At 43.4% G+C, this 22819-nt stretch overlaps 1 protein-coding gene across 1 annotated transcript in view; it reads right to left on the bottom strand.

Annotated features, from left to right (window-relative positions):
• Window positions 1–712: 712 nt before the first annotated feature.
• Window positions 713–22819, bottom strand: part of LOC102241423 (transmembrane 4 L6 family member 4) — a 27435-nt gene continuing 5328 nt past the window's right edge. The window contains exons 3-5 of the mRNA XM_005863476.1: window positions 14417–14553; window positions 4228–4417; window positions 713–1243 (exon numbers count right to left, since the gene is read on the bottom strand). Of these exons, the coding sequence (XP_005863538.1) occupies window positions 1226–1243; window positions 4228–4417; window positions 14417–14553 (345 nt within the window). The 3' untranslated portion in view covers window positions 713–1225. The remainder of the gene's footprint in view (window positions 1244–4227; window positions 4418–14416; window positions 14554–22819) is intronic.

The following is a 22819-nucleotide window of genomic DNA, read 5'->3' on the forward strand; positions in this document are numbered from 1 at the left end:
TGTGTGTGTGTGTGTGTGTGTGTGTGTGTGTGTGTGTGTATTTATAGGTCCCTCAAGGAGACCGTAATTCGTAACTGCCTGCCTTTCCTCCTTCTTCCTGTTGAGTGCCAGATTTGACCTCTGATCTCAGAGATCTCATTACAGTGAGGGCAAAATCAAAACACGTGTAACTCCTTGAGTCTTCAGTGGTGATCCCCCAGTGGCCAACACTCAGGGGTGATTGGTAACTGCTTTGTTAACGGCTTTAAGAAGCCTCGTTGTCAGTGTGCCTATGAGCTTGGCAGGTGCAGAGGTGAGACTTGCTGGCTTGTAACTCCCTCTGAGGTCCTCACTGTGCACGAGCCATGTGGACAATCGCACAGGCCTCCCGGTTTCATCCTTGGGACTTCGACATTTCTTAACCGTCCTTTTACAGATGGGGAAACTGAGACTTAGAAAGTAACTTTCACAAGATTCCAAGCTGGTATATGATACAGTTGAAGTTTGAACTTAAATCAACACAATGGATTTAACTGTATATTAGTGCCTGATCCATAAAACTGAAGTCTTAGTGTCATAATGTTAACACATAGATTAATAATATCTATTATCTTAACCCTGGGCCATTGGCTGACAAGTTATTTAAAAAAATCGACTTTTAAAACATATTTTTGTTTGATTAAAGGAAGCAACCTTTTGCCCCTCCTTCCCAAAACACTCACCATCTTTATTATATTACCAGTGAATTAGTATTTTAATGTAATATTTATAAGGAAATCCTTATTCAAAAGAGTAGTTACAATTAGTTCAAACACGTTAGCCAAAAGACAGCAATTAAAATTATTTTTGACAGGTCAGTCAGTCATTCTTTTTTTCCATAAATCTTGACAACAAAATTGGTCTTAGTTGCTCATTTTAAAGTGATTTTATCCTTTCAATTATGTTAAACTTCCAAAAAACATAAACACCCATATATACAAAGAAGCAGTGTGGTAGTACAGGTGACATCCATTTTTCATTCTTGAAGAAAAAGTTGTGAAAAATTAGCTTTTTAGCTGCTCTTCCATTCTAATGGGAAGCTAATTTGAAAGATTTATAAATCTAACTTATGTGGGCAATCTGTTTTTTATTCAAAGTTAACATAAAGCGCCAAGTTGAGCTAAGATGGAAACAGACAACCCCAAAGAGAGATTACGTTGAATGTCTTCTCACATGTCATCGAGTTACAGAAAGTCATCACAGAGGTTTAAACTGGTCCATCTCCCTAGAAGGTAGAAAAAGTTAATTAAGTATGACATCATTTTTTTGGCTTACTTCTCCCCTTTCCCTCCATTCTCTGTCACCTCTTCTCTGATTACTCCTGCCCCTCATTGGTTACTTATTGGATATTTTATATTCTATTCTGACTTTGTTTCAGAGCTTTATTTAATCTCTTGACTGTGTTTAGGTTATAGGAGTTGAAGCTTCATTTTATTTTGCATCAGTTATTATTAAAAACAATTTCTATAAGAAGCACAGAGAGTTCAAGTGATGCCTCTAAAGCCACAGCTAAGTAGAGGAGCCAGGATTTGAACCCAGGGAGGCTGAACTCGGAGATTGTGTTCCTTTTCTGGAAGCTATGCTGCCTCACTGATTTTCATGCTGTTAGTAAATAACAATCAGTACAATGTACCGAGCCTTCTAACTGTTCAAATGAATGTATATTAATCACCCCATATTAGACGCTCAGTCAACAACTTTGGGAAGTTAGTTTAACAATCACGTTTTACAAAGAAACAGGTGAGGGCAACTGACTTGGCCAAGACTGCCAAGCTGTCACTCATCCCAGGCCATGACTTGGATTTTAAAGCACATTTTTATCTCTTGCCTCTTTCGAGGATTGTTCCAGACTCAGGAACCTCTCAAATATTTTCTGCCTGGATGAATGAATCTGCTCTGCTCACTTTCTGTAGAAGTTCAGTAAAGGTGGTTGAGGTAACTATGGCTCTGAGAAGTTAGGCAGCTTGTGTGGGTAATTCAGCTATTAAATAACTGCTAAGAGCCCACGTCTTTCTGTCTTTCCTCAGTGACCTACTGGGGGAGGAATGCTGACCTGCTCTCTGCGAGGCAAACTGGCAACAAGAGAGGAATCCTCATCAGACTGAGTTTAACGTGCACTGAAATATTTAGTAGTGAAGTTCCACAATGTCTACAAAATACTTTCCAATGGTTAAAAAAGAGAGAGTGAGCCAAAATTGAACAACTTGTATATCCAGGTGAAAAAGATCAGGTGTATATTGCAGTATTCTTCTGAAATTTATATAGATTTGAAGTTTTCCAAATAAAAAGATGAAGAAGGAAGGAAGGAAATAAGGGAAGAAGGAAAGGAGGAAGGGTGGGAGGGAATTTCAACAGGGTTCATTCACCATCTACTGTCTTTTGCCTATCAATGATTTATTCATTAAAATTTCAAAAATATGATATTTGAGTAAATGACACTCACTGAAAAGAGTCAATGTACTGACATTTATGGGTATGTGGTTATATTTATAGATAATCCTCAGATTTAGTAAACTACTATCTTGTATTCAAAGAGCAGTTGTATTTTCAATAAGTCTTGCAATAAAAATTTTCTACCTAACTATAAAGTGTGAAAGCAGGAAAATAAATGATATTGGTGTTTGAAATAAAATAGCTGATTCAGAAAGCAAGAATTCATTTAGGAGGGATCACAAGATTCAAGTGCTCAATATTCTCACTGCTATCATAAAAAATAATTTTGATGAATAACTGGTAGTTTTCTCTCCAATTGTGTTTATTGACAAAAAAATTAAATACAACACAATAGAACTGAAAATTTATGGAAAAAAATCAATAGCCAGTAAAATTTACTTATAATATATGCATTTTACAGTAGATTTCTGGAACTTTTTGTTTACTTTTTTATATTTTAAAATATATAATGGTTATATATTAAATAATATAAAGTAGGAAGAAGAACAAAAATGAAAGCCTTCTTACCCACAAACAACTATTATTTAACAGTTTAGTTGGATTTCCTTTAGGTCTTTTTTATTTAAAGTATTGGTTTTTTCTTATTTACATACTTTTATATCCTGTATACATCTATTTTGTATTTTGCTCTTTTTAAATAACACTATTTCATAAACATTAGTGATAAGTTTTAATAAAATCCTTTCAAAGTAAGGGAAATAAAAACAATAAAAAAGAAACTCTGGGAGGATATATGAGAAATTAGGTAACATTCCCTGGGTGGAGAACTGGGGGAACTGGGGGGACAGAAGACAAGGGCAGGATGCAGCCTTCCCAATGGAATACCTCTCTATATAGCTGTATGTGTCACACACACACACACACACACACACACAACTTTTGACTTACAGACATATAATGCTTGCTAAATATTTAAAGAAAATTATTTGAATCATTTAAAATTAGGGAATTATTTTTAAAATATTATGTTAAGTAGATAGACGTGTATTTACTTTATTTACACAATTTCCAATTAGAGGACCATGTTGTTTATTCCCTCCCCACATCCCCCCCACCCCCCTACACAAATCTGAGTATTTAAATAGCTTTGTCTGATCTGGTTTGGTCATTAGTTGAAATAAATGCACTATCTTACTTCCCATAGGTTTATTTTTATTTTTATATCCTTGCTGATAACTTATAATCAATTTTGAGGCTAAACTTTTTGTACTTTTCCTTTCCCCCCACTTAAGGAATATTTCTCTTTTATATCAGATATCTCATCAAAATATAGTTGTTTATTTTTACTTGGTATGTTCTGTTCCTTTACAGAGAAAATAAAATATCTTGAAGCGTGTTCTGCATACTACTTGGCAACTTTAGCCCACTCTGTAGCTCTAGTTAGAAAATGGGGAGAATGTTTCAGGCCAGGCTGTGATGTGCTACAGCGACACATGCCCACTTCCCGGGGACTTTCACATGACATCACTGCACATTTCTCAATGCATACTCAGTCCTTTGCCTCCAGGACTGAGTGTGAAGCTAAAAATTTGGGTCAACTTGAGCCTGGAAATGTTAACATGCACAGAGGACAGGGTTTCTGGGTTCCAGCAACACAATGTCACTGTTCCCTGGGTTGACAGAGGAGGCTGCCAGACTGTCCAGCCTGGCTGTGCTTTCTGTAACTGCGACCCTCTCCACCCTGTCATTCCACTAGTGCTGGAGGCCAGCCTTGGCTTCCCATCCTGAGGAGTAAGGACAAAGACCTCAACTTACCCTGCAGCAGCCACAACACCGGCAGTCTCCACACAGGGTCCCCAGGAGGCCGTTAACCACCTGGATGGTGCAGAGAAGCATCTGGAACACTGCTATGATGAGCAGGATGGAGAAGAGGGTCAGATTCCAGGACACCACGTTTTCGGGCTCCCTGCACTTGCTCCATAAGGCTTTGTCATTGAGGTAATCCCTGTCAGGGGCATGTTAAAGAAAGGAAACAGCTGTAAAATGTAGGCAATACCTAGACTAGAAAGTCACAATAATAATTTTTCTTTTGAAATACTTTCATCCAAAAACATAAGTGCCATAAGAAAAATAGCCAATAATATCAATACTTTTACAACAATACCTAACATGTCTATAGACTATATACTATGTGTAAGATCCTGTTCCAAACATTTTAAACTATTAACTATTTTATTTCTTTTAAAAAAAATTTAAAAATATGTTTTTATTGATTTCAGAGATGAAGGGAAAAGGAGAGAGAGAAGGAAACATCAATGATGAGAGAGAATCATTGATTGGTTGCCTCCTGCACAGCCCACACTGGGGATTGAGCCCGCAACACAGGCATGTGCCCTGACTGGGAAAGGAACCGTGACCTCCTGATTTATAGGTCAATGATCAACAACTGAGCTACCCATAACTATTTTATTTCTTATAGAAGCCTTATGCTTCTTTTAGTTTATTTCACAAATAAAGACATTGAGGCACAGAGAGGTTAAGTGAGTTCCCATAGGTCATAGAGCTCAGTGACAGAGTGACTTTGTGAGCTGACTGAGAGGATGCGTAAACTCAGTATCTACTGGGGAGCCAGGAAAATGAAGACACTCCAGGAAAAGAATCTCACCACCTGGGCTTGGTTCCACCTACTGTGATTTGGGACCACTTGGACATTTGACACAATTCTGCCACGTCTAGTGGCCATCTGAAGTCATGTAAAGTATAATCGTGTCACATAGTTAAAGGGGAGAGCTTGCCTTTTTAAAAGGCCTAATTCTAAGCAAATTGTAAATTTGACTCAAGTATATTTTTGTCAACATGTAGGAATTCCACTTGCAAAAAGATTTAATTAACTAGAAGCACTAAGTAATCCTCTGCCTTAATATGTATCTTATAAAAACTTTGAAATAGGAGAACTGCAATACATTTACAAACTCTGTGTATTAGGAGTTCACTGCGTGACAACGCGCGTAGTGCCATGAAGGAGGAAAGTGAAGCACGCTGTCTTCAACGCCAACCACAGGAAAACAGTCAGTCCTTTGGGTCATTATCCTTCCTCTCACATTCTCAGAGCCACAGATTGGTCTCCCCCTCTTCCTTTATGCCTCCTCTATCCTCCCAAGGCCTCAATGGGGAACTCCATCTCCATGTGGCTACTAAGTCAACACCCACCTTATTGTTTTTAGACCTTTTTGACATGATGAATCTTTTAGTAATCAGTACACACTTATTTAATACATTCTGTGTAAAAACTTGAAAAACGTTTGCAATGATGGACGGACGGAAGATACTTTGGCATTTAAGAGTCGAAAGAACAAAGGAAAGGGCATTTGCTCTTGCTTTAAAAATAAAACATTGTTCATAGCATCGATGGACCTTTCCATAAGAGCACATGTTCTAGCTGCTCACTAGCTGTGTGACTTATCTGTAAAATGGGAACAACATTATCTATGAAATCACAGAATTATTGTGATTAAATGACTTAATACTAGACTTGATACTAGTAGAGTGCTTAGGACAGTGTGTGGCATATGTTACGTCTCAATAAATGCTAGTGTTATTATTTCACTTAATCTGAGCTGTCTGGTCTAAAGGAAAGAGTCTGGTATTTTGGATTTCAATGGACTTGGGTTTGAATACAAGCATTCCTCTTACTAGCGTGCATTCCTCACACAAGTTACTTATCCCTTTCCCAGCAGCAGTACCAGTTTCTTCCTCTATAAAAGAGGCTAAAACCAACCTCTCAGTTGTGAGAAGTCACTGAGATAATACACCGTATGTATTGTTGTGTAAGACCTCTTTTCAGTACTTATTATTTTTTAAACACTCGTCTTTCTGTTCTGCATTTTTCCATGTAGTCCTATCCCTCTTTACAGTTTTTAAACTTGATGATAATAGGAAGTTACAGGGAGACAATATTTTCCAGGCACATTTGGTAAAGAGAAGACCCCGAGATAAAGTGATTGGCAGTCCTGAGTTCTTCCTTCTTCTGAAGGTGTGTGCAGTGGGCACACTCACGCCCTACTTGTGAAGAGATGGTCCCATACTCAGCTCTCATGAACTCACTTTAGAGAGTGGAAAAGTCCTTTTTTAAAAGTTTTGCTATAGGTAACTGTGCCTTTAGCACCTCCTGGTGGTGAGATCAGCTCACCGGGGAACTTGGAAACAAGGATTGAGTTTGGTGCCTGGAGCAGTCCTCTCAGTCCCACTCACAAACCACCACAGAAGCCGGTCCAGGCCCTTCTCCCATCCCCCAAACTCCCAGGTTCTGAGACTCTCAGAGATGCCGGCAATGATTGCTGTGCCCAACTCTCCAACCTCATATTCCTTGGACCTGGGCGCTAATCATGTTTCCACACTCTGTGAAGCAAGGGGAGCTGAGGCAGTGTACACCCAGTTTACTGAGCTGGAGTTTTACAGCATCCTGCTCTTGGGAAGGGCATTCACATGAAGCAGCAGTAATCCATCAACATCGGAATGGAGCGTCACGGAGTTCATGCAACTCACTTCTTGCAGCTGAAGGAAGGGCAGGGGAGCCACACTGCTTTGCTGGCCACTCTGCCTGGCTTTGGTCCCCTTCTGTGCTTCCCAGCATTCTGTGTCGTAGTCTGGCGATTTGTCTGTCTTCTATTCGGATTGTACACTCACAAGGACAGAGACCATGTCCCCTGTGTCTGTCCCAGTTCCAGCACAGGGAGTTTCCATAAGTGACAGCAGCTTGTACCTACTGCGCCCTGCCTGTGTTCTGGGCCCTGGGCCAGCTGCTTTACATCGCCTTCCCAGCCCTAACAGGACATGCTGCTCTCCTTGAACAAGACCTGCCATAGAGTCACCTTTAGGAAATAGTCACTGAATGAATGGACATACACCCACCCACAGATTAAAAAGTTGAGGCTAGAAATGTAAGTGCCTGGATTTGATCTGAGGTCTGTTGAGTGCCAGATTTGACCTCTGATCTCAGAGATCTCATTACAGTGAGGGCAGGCGCCGCATGCCTCATCCAGCCAGAGTCCCCCAGTCCCCTCAGCCCTGCCTCATCCAGTTGCAGTCCCCCAGTCCCCTCAGCCCCGCCTCATCCAGTCCCCGCAGCATCCAGCCTCATCCAACCTCAGTCCCCCAGTCCCTTCAGTCCCGCCTCATCTAGCTGGAGTACCCCTGTCCCCTCAGCCCCACAGGAAAAGGCAGTTGGGGGCGATCGGGCCAGCAGGGGAGGGCAGTTGGGGACGATCATGCTGGCAGGGGAGCAGTTAGGGGGCTATAAGGCTGTAATGCAGAGTGGTTAGGGGCAATCAGGCAGGCAGGCAGGCAGGCGAGTGGTTAGGAGCCAGCAGTCCCATATTGTGAGAGGGATGTCCGACTGCCGGTTTAGGCCCAATCCTTGGGACATCCTCTGAGGGGTCCCAGATTGGAGAGGGGGCAGGCTGAGTTTAGGGACACCCCCCCATGCATGAATTTTGTGCACCGGGCCTCTAGTGAATAATAAGGCTGAAAGTATAGCAAGCACTATGTGGCAGTAGTTGTGCCAAGTGCTTTATGTACATTCTGTTATTTTATTCTTGCCTGAACCTGTGAAGTAGAGCTTCCTATTATCCCTTTTCACAGAGAAAGAGCTGAGACATGAATTTATCACCCAAGATCACATCATTGGTATGTGCTGAGGTATGACTGGACCCTATGTCTGGTCAGGCCAAGAGCAAAGCCAGTTCTTAACATCAGTGTGTTTCTTGCTTCCTGAGAACTGGGAACAGGCCATGCTATCCCATCTCACCCTACTGATGTGATGTAGCTCTCAGCTCTAGGGAATGTGTTCACAAGCAGTTTATGGGCTTCCTTGCTAATAAGTACTCTTTGAAGTGCAAATGCAGACAGTCTTAACTGAAAGTCCAGGCAGATCATTTAATTGAATTCAGTTCTGTGTCTTGGTGGGAGGGTTGCAGTCTGGGCAAGGAGTGCTGTGCTTGCCTATGTTCCTTTTCCTTCCCCCACTGCTGAATGTCCTTAGCCTTTCCTCTGATTTTCCCTCCCACAGCTGTCCCCATGCCCTGTGCAAGCAGCTCAGGGTCAAGGTAGAGGTGGCCAATTGTCTCAGAAAGGAAGACTTTGGATGGGAGGAGATCTTACTTTAAAGGAGGCCAAGAGGGCATATATCAAAGTGTCCCGGTTTTCTTTTCCTTCTTTGGGATGCTTCTTTAGTATGGTTCTCATGACAGAAAAAGTTTACTGTCTTTGCTCCTTTAACATGATCACCAACAAATGTTTCTGAGGAAAACAGTGGGAAGTTCTACATCACTGAAGATTTTGTGCCCCAAGCTGGAAATCTAAGTACAGCTTGGTCCCTTCCCCCTCACACCTAATCCTGATGATTCCATCTCAGAGTCTCTGAAACTTGCCTCCTTCTTTGAGCCCCAATCCCACTGTCTGGCAGATGCTTATGGTCTTATGTGGGTGGTTACTCCAACCTTCAGTTACTGAGCCCTCCTGTCATCCTCCATGCCACTGCCATCATGATCGTCCTAAAGCTCCCAAGTGGGCATGTCCTGTCTCTGCTGCCTCCTAATGTCCTGCAGGTCCAACCTGCCTCTCAGTCAACCACTTGTGTGGTGCCCTTCTCTCCCTCTCCCCCATATTTGCCCTGAGCTTCTGGCCATTCTCTGAGCATATCAGGCCTTTCCCAGTTGCCTCAGGGCTGTTCTTCTCTCTGCCTGAAACTTGTTTCCCCTCCCTCCTGCAAGGCAAACTTCTCATCTTCTGAAAGCAGCCTAAGTCACTTCCTTGAGGAAGCTTTCTTGCACTCCTCAATATCACTCCTTTTTGTATTGTAAAGGTGTGGTCTGTGTTGTCATCCTAAGTAACCATGTGCTCATCAGAGCAGGGACCGTGTCTGTCCCCCTTTGCTGCATGCTGGGACAAGCATCAGCACAAAGTAGGGTATTGCCAAGTGTTTTTATTTTGTTTGTTTGTTTATTAATTCTCTTTCTACTAAATACTAGCTGGGAGCCCTCAGCAAATTAACCTTTTGAACTTCATTTTTCTACTTCAGGGATAGGAATTCTTCTCATATTTATTAGGAAGTTTAATTGAGATAATGTGTGTAAAATACTTGGCCCTTAGTCCTTAACAGGAGGAGGAAGGAAAGGAAGAGGAGGGACAAGCAGCTGCTGCCACTGCCATTTGGTGATAAGGAAAGAGTGGCTGGCAACAGTCTTGAATGCTTTTGTTTGGGCTCATACAGTGATTACTCTTTCTCACTCCCTAAGCAGATGTGTATGTGTTAGGATTGCAGGTATGATGACAGCTGCTGTGATGCTTACACATTGGGATCTGATGGATAAGAAGAGTCCATGGTCCAGTAAAAAAGACTGGAGACAGGAGGCCCTTGAACTCTGCTAGGTGGATTTTATACAAAAAGCAATAGTGCCAATCAGTGTGAATTGTGCTCAAGATAAAGCACTGTGACTTAGAGTCAGAAACTTAGATTCAAACTTCAGTCATGAAGAAATAGGATTCTTTCAGGTTAGTCACTTGTCAACTCTCTGGGCCTCAGCTATATCCTCTGAAGGAGAGTTCATAATCCCACAAGCTTTTGGGGAGGATCGAATGAGACACTGTAGGTGAAAGTACTTTGTTAACTGAAAAACACTAAGCACCAAAGGTTCACTTATTGTTGCAGGAAACTCAAGACGGGCCTCTGCAGTCCCAGGGAAGGTTTGGAGCTGGTAGTGGGAGATAGGCCAACAAAGAATGTGAGTTTCTGTCTCAGAAGTTGGGCCACAGGATGAGGGAGAGTGCACCACTGAGGGAAGGATGCAGACGGTAGGGGATGCAGTGACGCACTCTGCCTGGGTCCACCCTATTAAAAGCCTTCCAGTTGGGCCATATTTCACTCCTTGCAGAGAGTGGACTTTCATTATATGTGGGATTAAATTCTAAAGTCAGCCGTGAGAGAAAACCATGAACAGTCACAACCACTCTTACCTATAAGTCACCTGGAAAGTATAGTAGGTATGGTTCGGTAACACAACCCTATAGAGCAACTTTTGATTATTTGCTAGTTTGCAGCCACTGTGTAGATGATTAGGTATGTAAACCTTTCTCCCTTTAGAGCCTAATCAAAGCCATACAGTGGGCAGAGGTGGTAGAGAATTCTGAAATGTTCTTGCTTGCTGCAAAATTGATCCCACTTTGCTTTTATTATTAAACTAGAGGCCTGGTGCATAAAAATTCATGCACTCAGGGAGGTCCCTCTGCCCAGCCTGTGCCCTCTTGCAGTCCGGGACCCCTCGGGGGATGTCCACCTGCCAGCTTAGGCCCGCTCCCTGGGGGATTGGGCCTAAGCTGGCAGTCAGACATCCCTCTGGCAGCCCGGTAGTCCTCAGTCAGACATCCTTAGCACTGACGAGGAGGTGGGAGAGGCTCCCGCCACCGCTACTACATTTGTAGCCATCAGCCCTGCTTGTGGCTGAGTGGAGCTTCCCATGTGGGAGCGCACTGACCACCAGGGGTAGCTCCTGCATTGAATGTCTGCCCCCTAGTGGTCAGTGCATGTCATAGTGACCGGTCGTTCCTCCATTGGGGTCAATTTGCCCATTACTCTTTTATTATATAGGATCTCTCTCATCTGAGACCTATTGATGGACCTATTAGTTGTTGTGAGGAGTAGATAAAATAACATATATGACATTGTCTATCACAGAATAATGTACAATATATCATAGTGTGATGTGAATGAAAACTGGCTTCGCCAGAAGGACAAACACTGAGTACTTTGAAAACTGGTTTCCTGTCCTTTCCCCAAGTTGGCATTTCCTTTGCTGGCCCACAGACAAGCTGTCACTCCTTAGCGGGGCCACCCATCCCATGGCACCACAAGCAGGGTGGGAGGTGTTTAGCCCTTAATGTCAGACATGTGAGACCACTGCCTGGGAGTGTGACTTGGCATCTGTTGTGTTTCCTTTCTTCCCCTTTGTTTTGTACATAGATTTACTCTAACTGGTCTTAAGTTCATCCAGGATAGTATCATTCACGTAACAGATAAATAGAAAACCATATTCTGTGCTGCGCTGATGCTGTCACCTGTACTTACTCTATAGTTAAACAAAAATACAAGCCCTCCCATGGCAGGGGAGCCCCAGCAGTCCTCTGTGAGATGAGAGGGCGTTTCACAGTAAATTTGGGAATCCCTGCTTGTGGTATGAGGATATTAGAGGCCGTGTATCCCTGTTCAGCTATAGAGAAGGGTGGGGATATTTTATGTGAAACTTGTGAACACACTGGACCTCAGGTCATAACAGAACCAGTACCGCCACCTCCCCTCCCTGAAGCCTGCTCTGGGTTCTTAACTTTTATTTTTTAAAAAAATATATTTTATTGATATTTTACAGAGAGGAAGGGAGAGGAATAGAGAGTTAGAAACATCGATGAGAGAGAAACATCGATCAGCTGCCTCCTGCACACCCCCTACTGGGGATGTGCCCGCAACCAAGGTACATGCCCTTGACTGGAATCGAACCTGGGACCCTTCAGTCCGCAGGCCGTCGCTCTATCCACTGAGCCAAACCGGTTAGGGCGGGTTCTTAACTTTTCACTGTAAATTAATAAAGAGGTTTGAGTTAATAAACTGGTGCCCTATAGGTTTTCTAGTAATGGACCCATCCTCCATGTGCAGGAGGACCTAACAACCATCTTTCCTGACCCTCCGGGTGCATCAGTCACTGTGCTGGGCGGAGGGGCTGCAGCAGTGAACAGAGCAGAAATGGTCCCAGCCCTCGTGGAGGTTCGAGTCCATGCGCACTGTCTGGTAGGCTGGCTGTGATGGTGGAGCTGCCTTGTGTCTGTGATATTCAGTACAGTCACTACTAGCCATGTGTGGCCACTGACTGCTTGAAAGATGACTAATGTGACTGAGGAGTTTTTAACTCTATTTCATTTACATGAATTTAAATTTAAATAGCTACATGTGGCTACTGGCTACCGTATTGGACATTGCAGTGTAGAGGCAGAGAATCTATATATATTAAAGCCTAAGCAACTGAACGACCAAATGACTGGTTGACCAGTCACTATGATGCGCACTGACCACCAGGGGGCAGTCGCTCAACACAGGAGCTGCCCCCTGGTGGTCAGTGTGCTCCCACAGCGGGAGCACCGCTCAGCTGACAGATGGGCACCAGACGCTGGGCTCACAGCTGGCAAGTGCAGCTGCAGCGGCGCAAGCCTCTTCCTCCTCCGCAGCAGCGCTAACAAGCAACAGTGGTGGCAGGTGCTACGGGGCTGGGATGAGCGGGTGTGGTGTGGCACCCGGCCCAGACTTGGGCTCCTTCCTGGCCACCTGCCGCTTCACTACTGGGCCTGGGAATGCCATAGAGAGCAGAGAACAGTGCAAGCATCTAGCAAATCGTTGGGGAAGGAAAATAAAATTCAAGTAGCTAAGAGTTCTGGCCTGAACTCTCAACTTTTGTATTAGTGAACATGCATTGTTTTATAATATTTCAAGAGGTTTAAGTGAAAACAGGATATCTTTATTCTTACCATTAAAAACAAATACTAGTATAACCTATAAAGAACACATAGCAACATTTCTAACAATGGAATTTTGCACAGTTAGGAAGTAGGGGTAAGCTGGGAACTGCTGCTTCACTTCCCCCAAGGGGTCCCAGATTACAAGAGGGCACAGGCCAGGCTGAGGGACCCCACCAGTGCACAAATCCATGCACCAGGCCTCTAGTGTATAATATAAGGAGACTAAGCTTGGAAGTCAGAAAATGTGAATTTGAGCTGTGCCTTTGCCCCCAGATGGCAGTCTGACTTAGTTAGAGCTAGTCAAATTTCTTAAGCCTGTCTTGGCAGGAAGTAAATTACCCTTTGGGGTTGTTATGGATATTAAATTATAAATTTGTTAAAAACAAACAAGAAAAAGAAAGTTGTGGGTTTTTTGTTAATTCTCACTTGAGGATATTTTTTCCCAATTGATTTTCTTAGAGAGAGTGGAAGGAAGGAAGGAGGGGTAGAGAGAGAGAAACATTGGTGTGAGAGAGACACATCAATTGGCTATCTCCCCCATAAATCCCAATCGGGGTGGGGGATGGAACCTGCAACCCAGGTATGTGACCTGACTTGGAATTTAACCCAAGACACTTCAATGCTCTAACTTCTTGCCAGGGCAAGAAGAAAAGTATTTTTTTTTCTTGTTGTCAATCCTCACCAGAAGATATTTTTTTCCATTGATTTTTAGAGAGAGTGGAAGGGAGGGGTAGAGACAGAGAGAGAGAAACATCAATGTGAGAGAGACACATCAATTGGTTGCCTCCCACATGTGCCCCAGGATTGAGCTTGCACTGATATATGTACATGCCCTTGACCGGAATCAAACCTGAGACCATTCAGTCTGCAGATCAACGCTCTAACTGCTGAGCAAAACTGGCTATCACAAAAAGGAAGCTTTTTACAAAGAACAATGAAAATATGAAAAGCTATTTTAAAGATTTCTGTTGACATTAACTCTCATGAAGAATCTACAATGTTTCCAATGTCATTAGCTGTAAATTTGCACCTTAAAAATCTGTTTAGTTATAGACCATTTGGGATATTAGTGAAAGCCTTTGAGCCTGTTAGTGAATAATTGTTCTTGTTTTCCATTGTTATATTTTTAATGGAAGCCAGTTCTCCCTATTTATTAATATTATTAGTTGTCTCATGTGTCTGCTAATAAACTTTGAATGTCAGCAGAGACACCACAAATCTCCTTCCCTCAGGCCAGCTGAGGTGTCCCCTTTCATTATTTCTCCTGATCTCTGTCAAAACAGCAGTTAGAGCTGAGATCTTGGCAGCTTCACTCCAGTACACACTCCAGCTATGCCTCACAGAGCAGCATGCCTGAGACTTGCAAATTAAGATGACAGGACATGCATGTGCAGCATCTCCCCTTTGGCCATTTATCTGACTGTGCCCCTTGAAGAGTGTACTTTACCCGTCATGGAAGGGGTAGCCCCATGTGCTATTGTCCATGAGACATTTAGAACCCTTGTTGATGGAGATAGCTGAGATGACAAATGAGTATCCAGCCCCCAAGAATCCGATCACAGCAAATATTGTGGAGGTGAACATCTGAAAGATAAGGAGACAGTCAGGTTCTTAAGTTGGTCCAGAGGTTGCTCTCAACACACCTAACCAGCCTGTTGTTGAGCATGGTAGCTACAGGAACATTACAGGTAAAAGCCTGTCTTTGCAGGAGATGGGGCCTCTCAGGTCTACTAGAATGATTTAGGTGTCTCATGTACCCTTCTTTGCCTCATGCCCATATATTTTTCAGCTATTCACCGATGATTGAAGTGATAATTATGAAATTCATGCATGGATAGGGTCCCTAGGCCTGGCCGACGATCAGGGCCAATATGTGCGGAGACTGGCAGGGAGATCGGGGAGGCCCCCACTGTCACCTGCCTTGGCTGGCCTGGGGCCTGCAGGCTGTGGGCAGCTCCTGCATAGAGCATCTGCCCCCTGGTGGTCAGTGCGTGTCATAGTGACCAGTCATTCCACTGCTGCCCCAATCATCCCTCAGGAGCAGGGGGAGGTGGAGAAGCCCTCAGGGGTGATCGGGGCAGGCAGCCACTGCTCACACCCACTGACGGTGCTGAGCGATCAGGACTGGCGCTGGGCACCAGTAGTGGGTGTGAGCGGCAGCTCCGGCGCAGGCTGCAGGTGCGAGCGGGGCTGGTGCCAGCAGCAGGTGTGACTGGGAGTGGGTACGAGAGGCAGCTGCCAGCCCCGATTGTCCCTCAGGAGCAGGGGGAGGTGGAGAAGCCCTGAGGGGTGATCAGGGTGGTCACTGAGCACTGGCAGCAGGTGAGAACAGGGCCAGCAGCAGGTGTGAGCACCGGGCGGGACCGCGGTGCACAGGAGCAAAGAATTTTCAGTAACAACCAGAGGCTTGCCCCGATGACAGCGACCGGTGTCCTGCCTTGGTCTGGTGCCTCCGCTCACCTGCTCCACCATCCCACCATGGCCAAAGCCTGCCATGTTCCGCGCTCTGCTGCCTGCTTCTCATGCCCGCCATGTTCTGTGTGCACCTCCTGGTGGGCAGCACATGTCATAGCAACTGATTGTTCGGTTGTTCTGTCGTTTGGTCTATTTTCATATTAGCCTTTTATTATATAGGATTATTATATAGGACTAGAGGCATGGTGCACAAAATTCATGCGCTGGAGGGGTGTCCCTCAGCCTGGCCTGAACCTTCTCCAATCTGGGACCCCTTGGGGGATGTCTGACTGTCCCTCTCACAATCCAGGACTGCTGGCTCCTAACTGCTCACCTGCCTGATTGTCCCTAACCACTTCTGCCTGCCAGCCTGATTGCCCCCTAACTGCTCCCCTGCCAGCCTGATTGCCCCCAACTGCCCTCCCCTGCCGGCCATCTTGTAGCAGCCATCTTGTAGTGGCCATCTTGTGATGACATGAGGGTGGCTATCTTGTGGTGGCCATCTTGTGATGATGTTGCATGAGGGCGTCATGCAAGGGCGTCGCAAGAAGGCGTGATGCCACCTAGGATTTTATTATATAGGATACTCTTGAACCGAGTTTTTCAATCTTAAGTATAGAATTCCCTTTACAGGGCTAATATGGAAGACCAGTCTATTATAGAATCAAAGAATATTATAATTTAAAATGATCTTAAAAGTTTTCTGGTTTAATAATTTCACAGAGACTAAGTCACTCTGTAGTCTTATGCACCATGCAGGTTCTGCTTATGAGAGAGAGAGTAGAAGTCTAAAAATTATTGGTTACAGTTACATTCCTTGAGGTTAGAAAGATTGAGTCCAATCTCTCTTCCATTTGGCAGCAGCCTTTAAAATATTTGGACATTTTATATGTTAAATAAGCATATTTTATATTTTACATCACTCCCCTCCTTCTGCCCTCTGAAAGTTTTCTTTGGGTTAAACAAACCCAATAATTCTAGTTTATTTATCTGTTTTATATGACAAAGATTACTTTGTAAAAAGTTTATTGCAATAGCAGCTTTCTTTATTTAAATGTATAGTCAAAAAATTATATAGTATGAAAGGCATAAAAAAAGTCATGGAGCTCATTCAGGCAAACTGTCTCTTACAGATGGAAAATATTAGGCCCAGAAATATAATGTCCATTCTAAACAGCAATAAGAGAGTAGCATGGAAACATCAATAATTTTGGAAACAGAGGTGGAAAATGATCACTTCTATTACTTTGGTGACATGAAGGGGCAGTGCCAAACATAGGAGTGTTTTTTTAAATGTATTTTATTGATTTTTTACAGAGAGGAAGGGAGAGGGATAAAGAGTTAGAAACATCGATGAGAGAGAAACATCGATCAGCTGCCTCCTGCACACTCCCTACTGGGGATGTGCCCGCAACCAAGGTACATGCCCTTGACCGGAATTGAACCTGGGACCCTTGAGTCTGCAGGCTGACACTCTATCCACTGAACCAAACCAGTTAGGGCAGCATAAGAGTTTTTTTCCCTTAAAAATAATTTTTATTTACAGTTGATGTACAATATTATAATAGTTTCAGGTATACAACATAGTGATTAGACCTTTATATAGCTTACTAAGTGATTACCCCAATAAATCTTATACTCATCTGACACCATACATAGTTATTACAATATTTTTCTTTAACTCAACAAATCTAAACTTTTATAATTTCAACATATAATGAATAGAAAAATTACAAATAGTATATTTTACATTCTCCTTTTTGCACTAATTCTTTGAAATCTGTAGTATATTTCATACTTATGGTACATCTCAATTTAGATTAGCCACATTTCCTATGCCCAATAGCCACATGTGGATAGTGGCCTCTGTACTGGGCAACATAGGTTAGAACATTTGAAAGTAGATTCTTTTTTTGTAGTAAAAGTTAAATAAATGCATGGATGTGATCTGCACTGGTTTTATGACATGAATGAAAGGGGGCACTGTAACAAAGCTAACTGAAAGTAACCTCACAGGGTGATTTCATCATAAATTGCTAACTAGACAGGTGATAGTGGGTAGTCCTGCACCCCTGGCCTATAAAAGGTTTATCTTCCCCTTAACCAAGCCCCATCCATCTTAATGTGCATCTAGGTTAACACACCTTGGAAATACCTCTTTTCAGACCCTTGGAGGTGGAACCATCCTCAAGGGAGCATCTAATCTTGTTAACTAGCTGAAACCTAATTATGGAGATTTCTCTGCCTTGCTTTCTTCTACCTTCATGCAATCTTCCTTATGTTCCCTTCTTAATTCCAAATGCATAAAAGAACCTGCAAAATGATCATTATTTGGAGCACTTGATATCTTGCTTCCTGGCTTAAAAGAAGTCTTAATATTCTGTTCAGGTATGGATGTTCTTACATCAACAATGATTATGATTACTCTCAGGAGGGAATGTAGTGTAATAGAGGAGAGGAACAGTTACTCTCAATTGAATCAGTAGTGATTTATTTCTTTATAAAAGTATCTGAAGAAAATACAGCATTGAATTATAACTTCTTTAAACTACAGGTGGCATGTTCTGGTTTTATATCCCAGTTTAAATTTCTTACCTTAAAATGAATAAAACAACCACCCCAAACTGATTTTTCATCATGATTCCAGAGAAAACACATGAAGCAAGGTACACTTTATGTTATTTTGCTGTAAGTAATTCTAAGTTTAGAAGTCTTTAAAAATTGCCAAATTCACTACTCAGAGATAGAGCCAGTCTTAAAACCAGTATGGAATAACTAATTTTTCATGGGTTTCAATATACAAAATTTTTTTATGTTAAAAGAAAAATTATGAAGATCAAGTTGAAGGAGAGAACCAAGATGGTGTCGTAGGTAAATGCTGGTACTTGCAGCCTTCTGGTACAAGCACATCAAAATTACAGCTAAAACACAGAACAACCATCCAAATTACCTGAAATCTGGCTGAATAGAAATCCTACAACTACAGAAGTAAAGAAGAAAGCACATTGAGAATGGTAGGAGGGGCAGAGGGGTGAAAAGGGGGGGTTGAATACCCATGTGTGGTATTTTTTTAATTAGGAGGGATGTCTAGGGGTGGAGGCCTCCCATGAGAAGCAATGAGTCCCAGCCCCACACCAAACCCTCAACCCAGGGTTCCAAAGCTGGGAAGAGAAGTCCCAGTAACTTCAGGCTGCAAACACCAGCAGGGATTATGGCTGAGTGACAAGGAGGCTGCTGGAAACCCAGGCAGTTCCTCTTAAAGGGCCAGTGCATGAACTTACATAGCCCCACTCCCTCTGAACTCCAGTGCTGGGGCAGTGGCTTGGAGGGGATACAGAAACATATGGGGAGGAACTGAATTGTCTGACATCAAAGCAAGAACTTAGGGGCGGCTTTCTCCCAGACAGGGGTACTCCCAGGGGTCATTGTTCCTGTTCTGAGACCTCCCCATAGTAGAGCTGACTGGCAGGCACCATATTTGAGTCCACATCAACCTGGCTCATACTGTTTGCTCCACCCTGGTGATTCACTGAGACCCTGCCTGCCCAATTTGCAGCCCTATCTAAGCTGTTTGCAGTTACTTTTGCATATGAATGGCCTGTCCTGGCTCAGGCTTCAGACCTTTATAAAATCTCTCAAACAAGTAGCAGCTTGCGTCAGTGTGCCCCATAACTCTCAATAAGAGGCCCCAGGCCCGACATTAGCAGCAGCCTGCCTTGCTTCACAGCTTGGCCTCTCCTGGGAATTTCCAAGTCTAACACAAGTAGCAGCCATCTGCAGATTGCTCTGAAGCTCCTGAAGGGTGACCCCAGACAGGGCCCAGGCAGTGGCTGACTTTTCCCATCCAGGGGGGCCCCAGAGCCAGTGTGTCTGATGGACAGCTTCAGACCATGCCAGATTACAATTCAACACATCCACGAGCAACACAGTCAAGGGACAGACTCAGTGAGCACCAAAGCCACAGTGAAGCCAGTCCTGCTCCATAGGGGTGTCTCCTGCACAGTAGCTCTTCCACTGTAGTCACAGCTGGTCCTCATAGCCAACTGGCACGGGGGTATATCTTTCCCAGTGATGCCAACAGCAATCAAGGCTCAACTACAATAAGACAGTGCACAAGGACACACCAAGAATGCCCAGCTCAGGTGACTAGGGAGGCTGAGCCACTGGGCCCTACACATAAGGTCATGCTACCAATTCCAGGAGACATAGCAGCTCTACTTAATACATAGAAACAAACAGGATAAGTCAAAATGCAGAGACAAAGGAAAAGAACAGAATGAAAGAACAGAGGCAATCTCTAGAAAAAGAACTAAATTAAATGGAAACAAGCAAACTACTAAATACAGAGTTCAAAAAAATGGTTATAAGGATGCTCAAGGTACTTAGTGAGAATTTCAAGGAAATTAGTGATAACATCAGTCATGAAAAAAGACGAATTAGAAATGAAGGATATACTAACTGAAATGAAGAATATTTTACAGGGAAGAAACAGTAGAGTAGAGGATGCCGAGAATCCAATCAGCAATTTGAAATATGAGGAAGCAGAAAGCACCCAATCAGAAGAGCAAAAGAGAAAAATGATCCAAAAATATGGAGCTAGTGTAAAGAACCTCTGGGACAACTTTAAGTGAACCAACATTCACATCATGGGCATGCCAGAAGGAGAAGAGAGAGAGCAAGATATTGAAAACCCATTTGAAGAAATAATGATAGTAATTTCCCCTACTGGATGAAAGATACAGACTTACAAGTCCAGGAAGCACAGAGAGTATCAAACAAGAGGGACCCAAAGAGGCCCACACCAAGACACATCATAATTAAAATGCCATAGGTTAAAGACAAAGATTAAATCTTAAAAGCAGCAAGAGAAAAGCAGTTAGTTACCCACAAGAGAGCACCCATATGACTGTCAGATGATTTCTCAACAGAAATTTTACAAGTCAGAAGGGAGTATCAAGAAATATTCAAAGTGATGAATAGCAAGGACCTAAAACCAAGTCTTCCTCTCCGAACACAGGCCTCTCAGCCATTGGACCCTGCCCATGGCTGGGGGGTGGGCCTTTATCTACCTAAGAAGGATGCTGAATGTGTGCTTGCCCCTAATATATATCTCCTTCATCAATTGTCTTCCTTCCCATTATTAAATATGCTCTTTTCAAGGCCTAGAGCTTCATGAGACTCTTATTAAAGCATATACTTGACATGAATGAGTTGATTGAATTAATTAGCTATCTCACTGGATCCTGAGAGATCAATTTATTTAAAGGATTAGAGGGCAGGAGAGCCTCCAGTATGGAAGGAAGAGGTTGCGACCTGAAAACACTCAGGTCAGTTTTTAATGCCCACCTTGAAAGTCACCCTCCTCTCTGTCCTCAGCTCTCATTAGTCCAGTTTATTTGAGAGGGTGACCCCTGGAGCTGGGCTTCCATTGGCTGAGCCTCAGAGGAGAGCTTACCTCCATTTTCTAGTTTCACCTGGAAACTATCACTTAGGTGATCTCATAATTTTTTCCAGTTCCACAGTCTCCACATCCTGCATCTACTGCCAACTCTTAGTCCTGGTTTTATTCCCCAAGGAAAGGAAAGAATTATGCAGCTGAATTCTGGGGAATACTACAGAAAGACATAGCAAAGTAGGAGAGAGAGGGGCCAGGAAAGGATAGAGAGCAAGGCTGTGGAGACAGCGACAGGATTTAGGCCTTAGCCCTGGGTCAGTCTATTTATGCCCCACGGGCTGTTTTACCCAGTAGGATTCATAAAACAATGTTCCACAGGAGCCCAGCATTCCTTAAACACCTGGAGGAGATGCTGTGAGCCTTGGCCAAAATAAAATCTTTCAGCATTAGAGCAGTAATCAAATTATGCTACAGCTTCTTTTTCTTTGCCTTACACGTGTTTGTGGATACCTGTCTTTATAGAATGGTTGCTGCTTTGTCCAGATTCTCAGAACCAAAGGGAACCTGGCTCCAGAGCAAGGCATGATTCAATGGCTCTTAGGGGTGGGGTGGGGCTGCTAAAGAAGGGCTCAGCCTTACCCAGTGTAGGCCACTGTGCCAACATGCAGGGCCTATAGTACCATATATTTTGAAAAAGAAGTAAGGTGTCTACATACTTTAGTGAACTCTATTTTTAAAAAGTTGGCAGCCGATTACAAACAAACAAAACAAAAACAAGAAATGCTTCTTCTGGCCACGTGGAGGGTAGTGGTCTCTGGTCCAGGGCACCTGTGGCTGGTTGCCTTGGTTTACAGACTGGCTTGGCTGTTCCTTTGATGGGCATTGGCCTTGTGGACAGCTGGACAGTCATTTGAAGGTGTCATCCTCAACTCACACCAAGGGCAGATCCCAACCCGGTATGGGGACGAGGGAGTTTAGGGAGCTCAGATGGACAACTAGAATTGGGCAGAGCAAATGTTTCAGATCATATTGACTCAACTGGACTTGTAAAAGCGTGATTTCTCAGCATTCCTCCTGGACTGCACTTAAATCTAATTAAAAACAAGTTTTGTACAATACTTGAATGTTATTTCACTTTTCGCTGTGGTTGCATATAAACCCAAAATAAATAAATACATAAATAAATAAACCATATTTTACTGGGCTAATCTTCACCTATTGTCAACACCAGAGAATGAGCTGGTGGACTCTAAGCAGTGAGGTTTTTTTGCCACCAATTTCCTTAATAACTTCTCTCTCTCTCTCTCTCTCTCTCTCTCTCTCTCTCTCTTTTCTTTCATATTCTCATCTTCCATGTATTCCTTCAACATCTCCCAAGTAGAACAGGATTACATTTCAAGCAGAAAATGAGTTATATATTTAATCCTACCTTAATTACTTAAAATGCCATAATATATGTAAAATATAATCTTATATAATAAAAGCCTAATATGCAAATCAACTGAACGGCGGCACAACCAGTTGCTATGACATGCACTGACCACCAGGGGGCAGATACTCAATGCAGGAGCTGCCCCTAGCCTGCAGGCCCCAGGCCAGCCAAGGCGAGGGGGCCCAATCGCCCCACCGGTTGCCCCTCAGATTGGCCCTGATCGCCCGCCAGGCCTAGGGACCCTACACATGCACGAATTTTGTGCAACGGGCCCCTAGGATAATTATAACAAATAATTTGTTGTTATATTACATTTTTTGGTAAATGATGATTTTATTTTTTTAATTTTTTATTGAACTTACTAGAGGCCTGGTGCACAAAAATTTGTGCACTTGGGGGGGGGTCCCTTAGCCCAGCCTGTGCTCTCTCACAGTCTGGGACCCTTTGGGGGATGTCCACCTGCGCGCTTAGGCCTGCTCCCTGGGGGATTGGGCCTAAGCTGGCAGTCAGACATCCTTCTGGCAGCCCAGGAGCCCTCGGGGGATGTCCACTTACCAGCGGGGAGCAGG

This window comes from Myotis brandtii, unplaced genomic scaffold (assembly GCF_000412655.1).
Source record: "Myotis brandtii unplaced genomic scaffold, ASM41265v1 scaffold179, whole genome shotgun sequence".
In the NCBI taxonomy this organism is placed as follows: domain Eukaryota; kingdom Metazoa; phylum Chordata; class Mammalia; order Chiroptera; family Vespertilionidae; genus Myotis; species Myotis brandtii.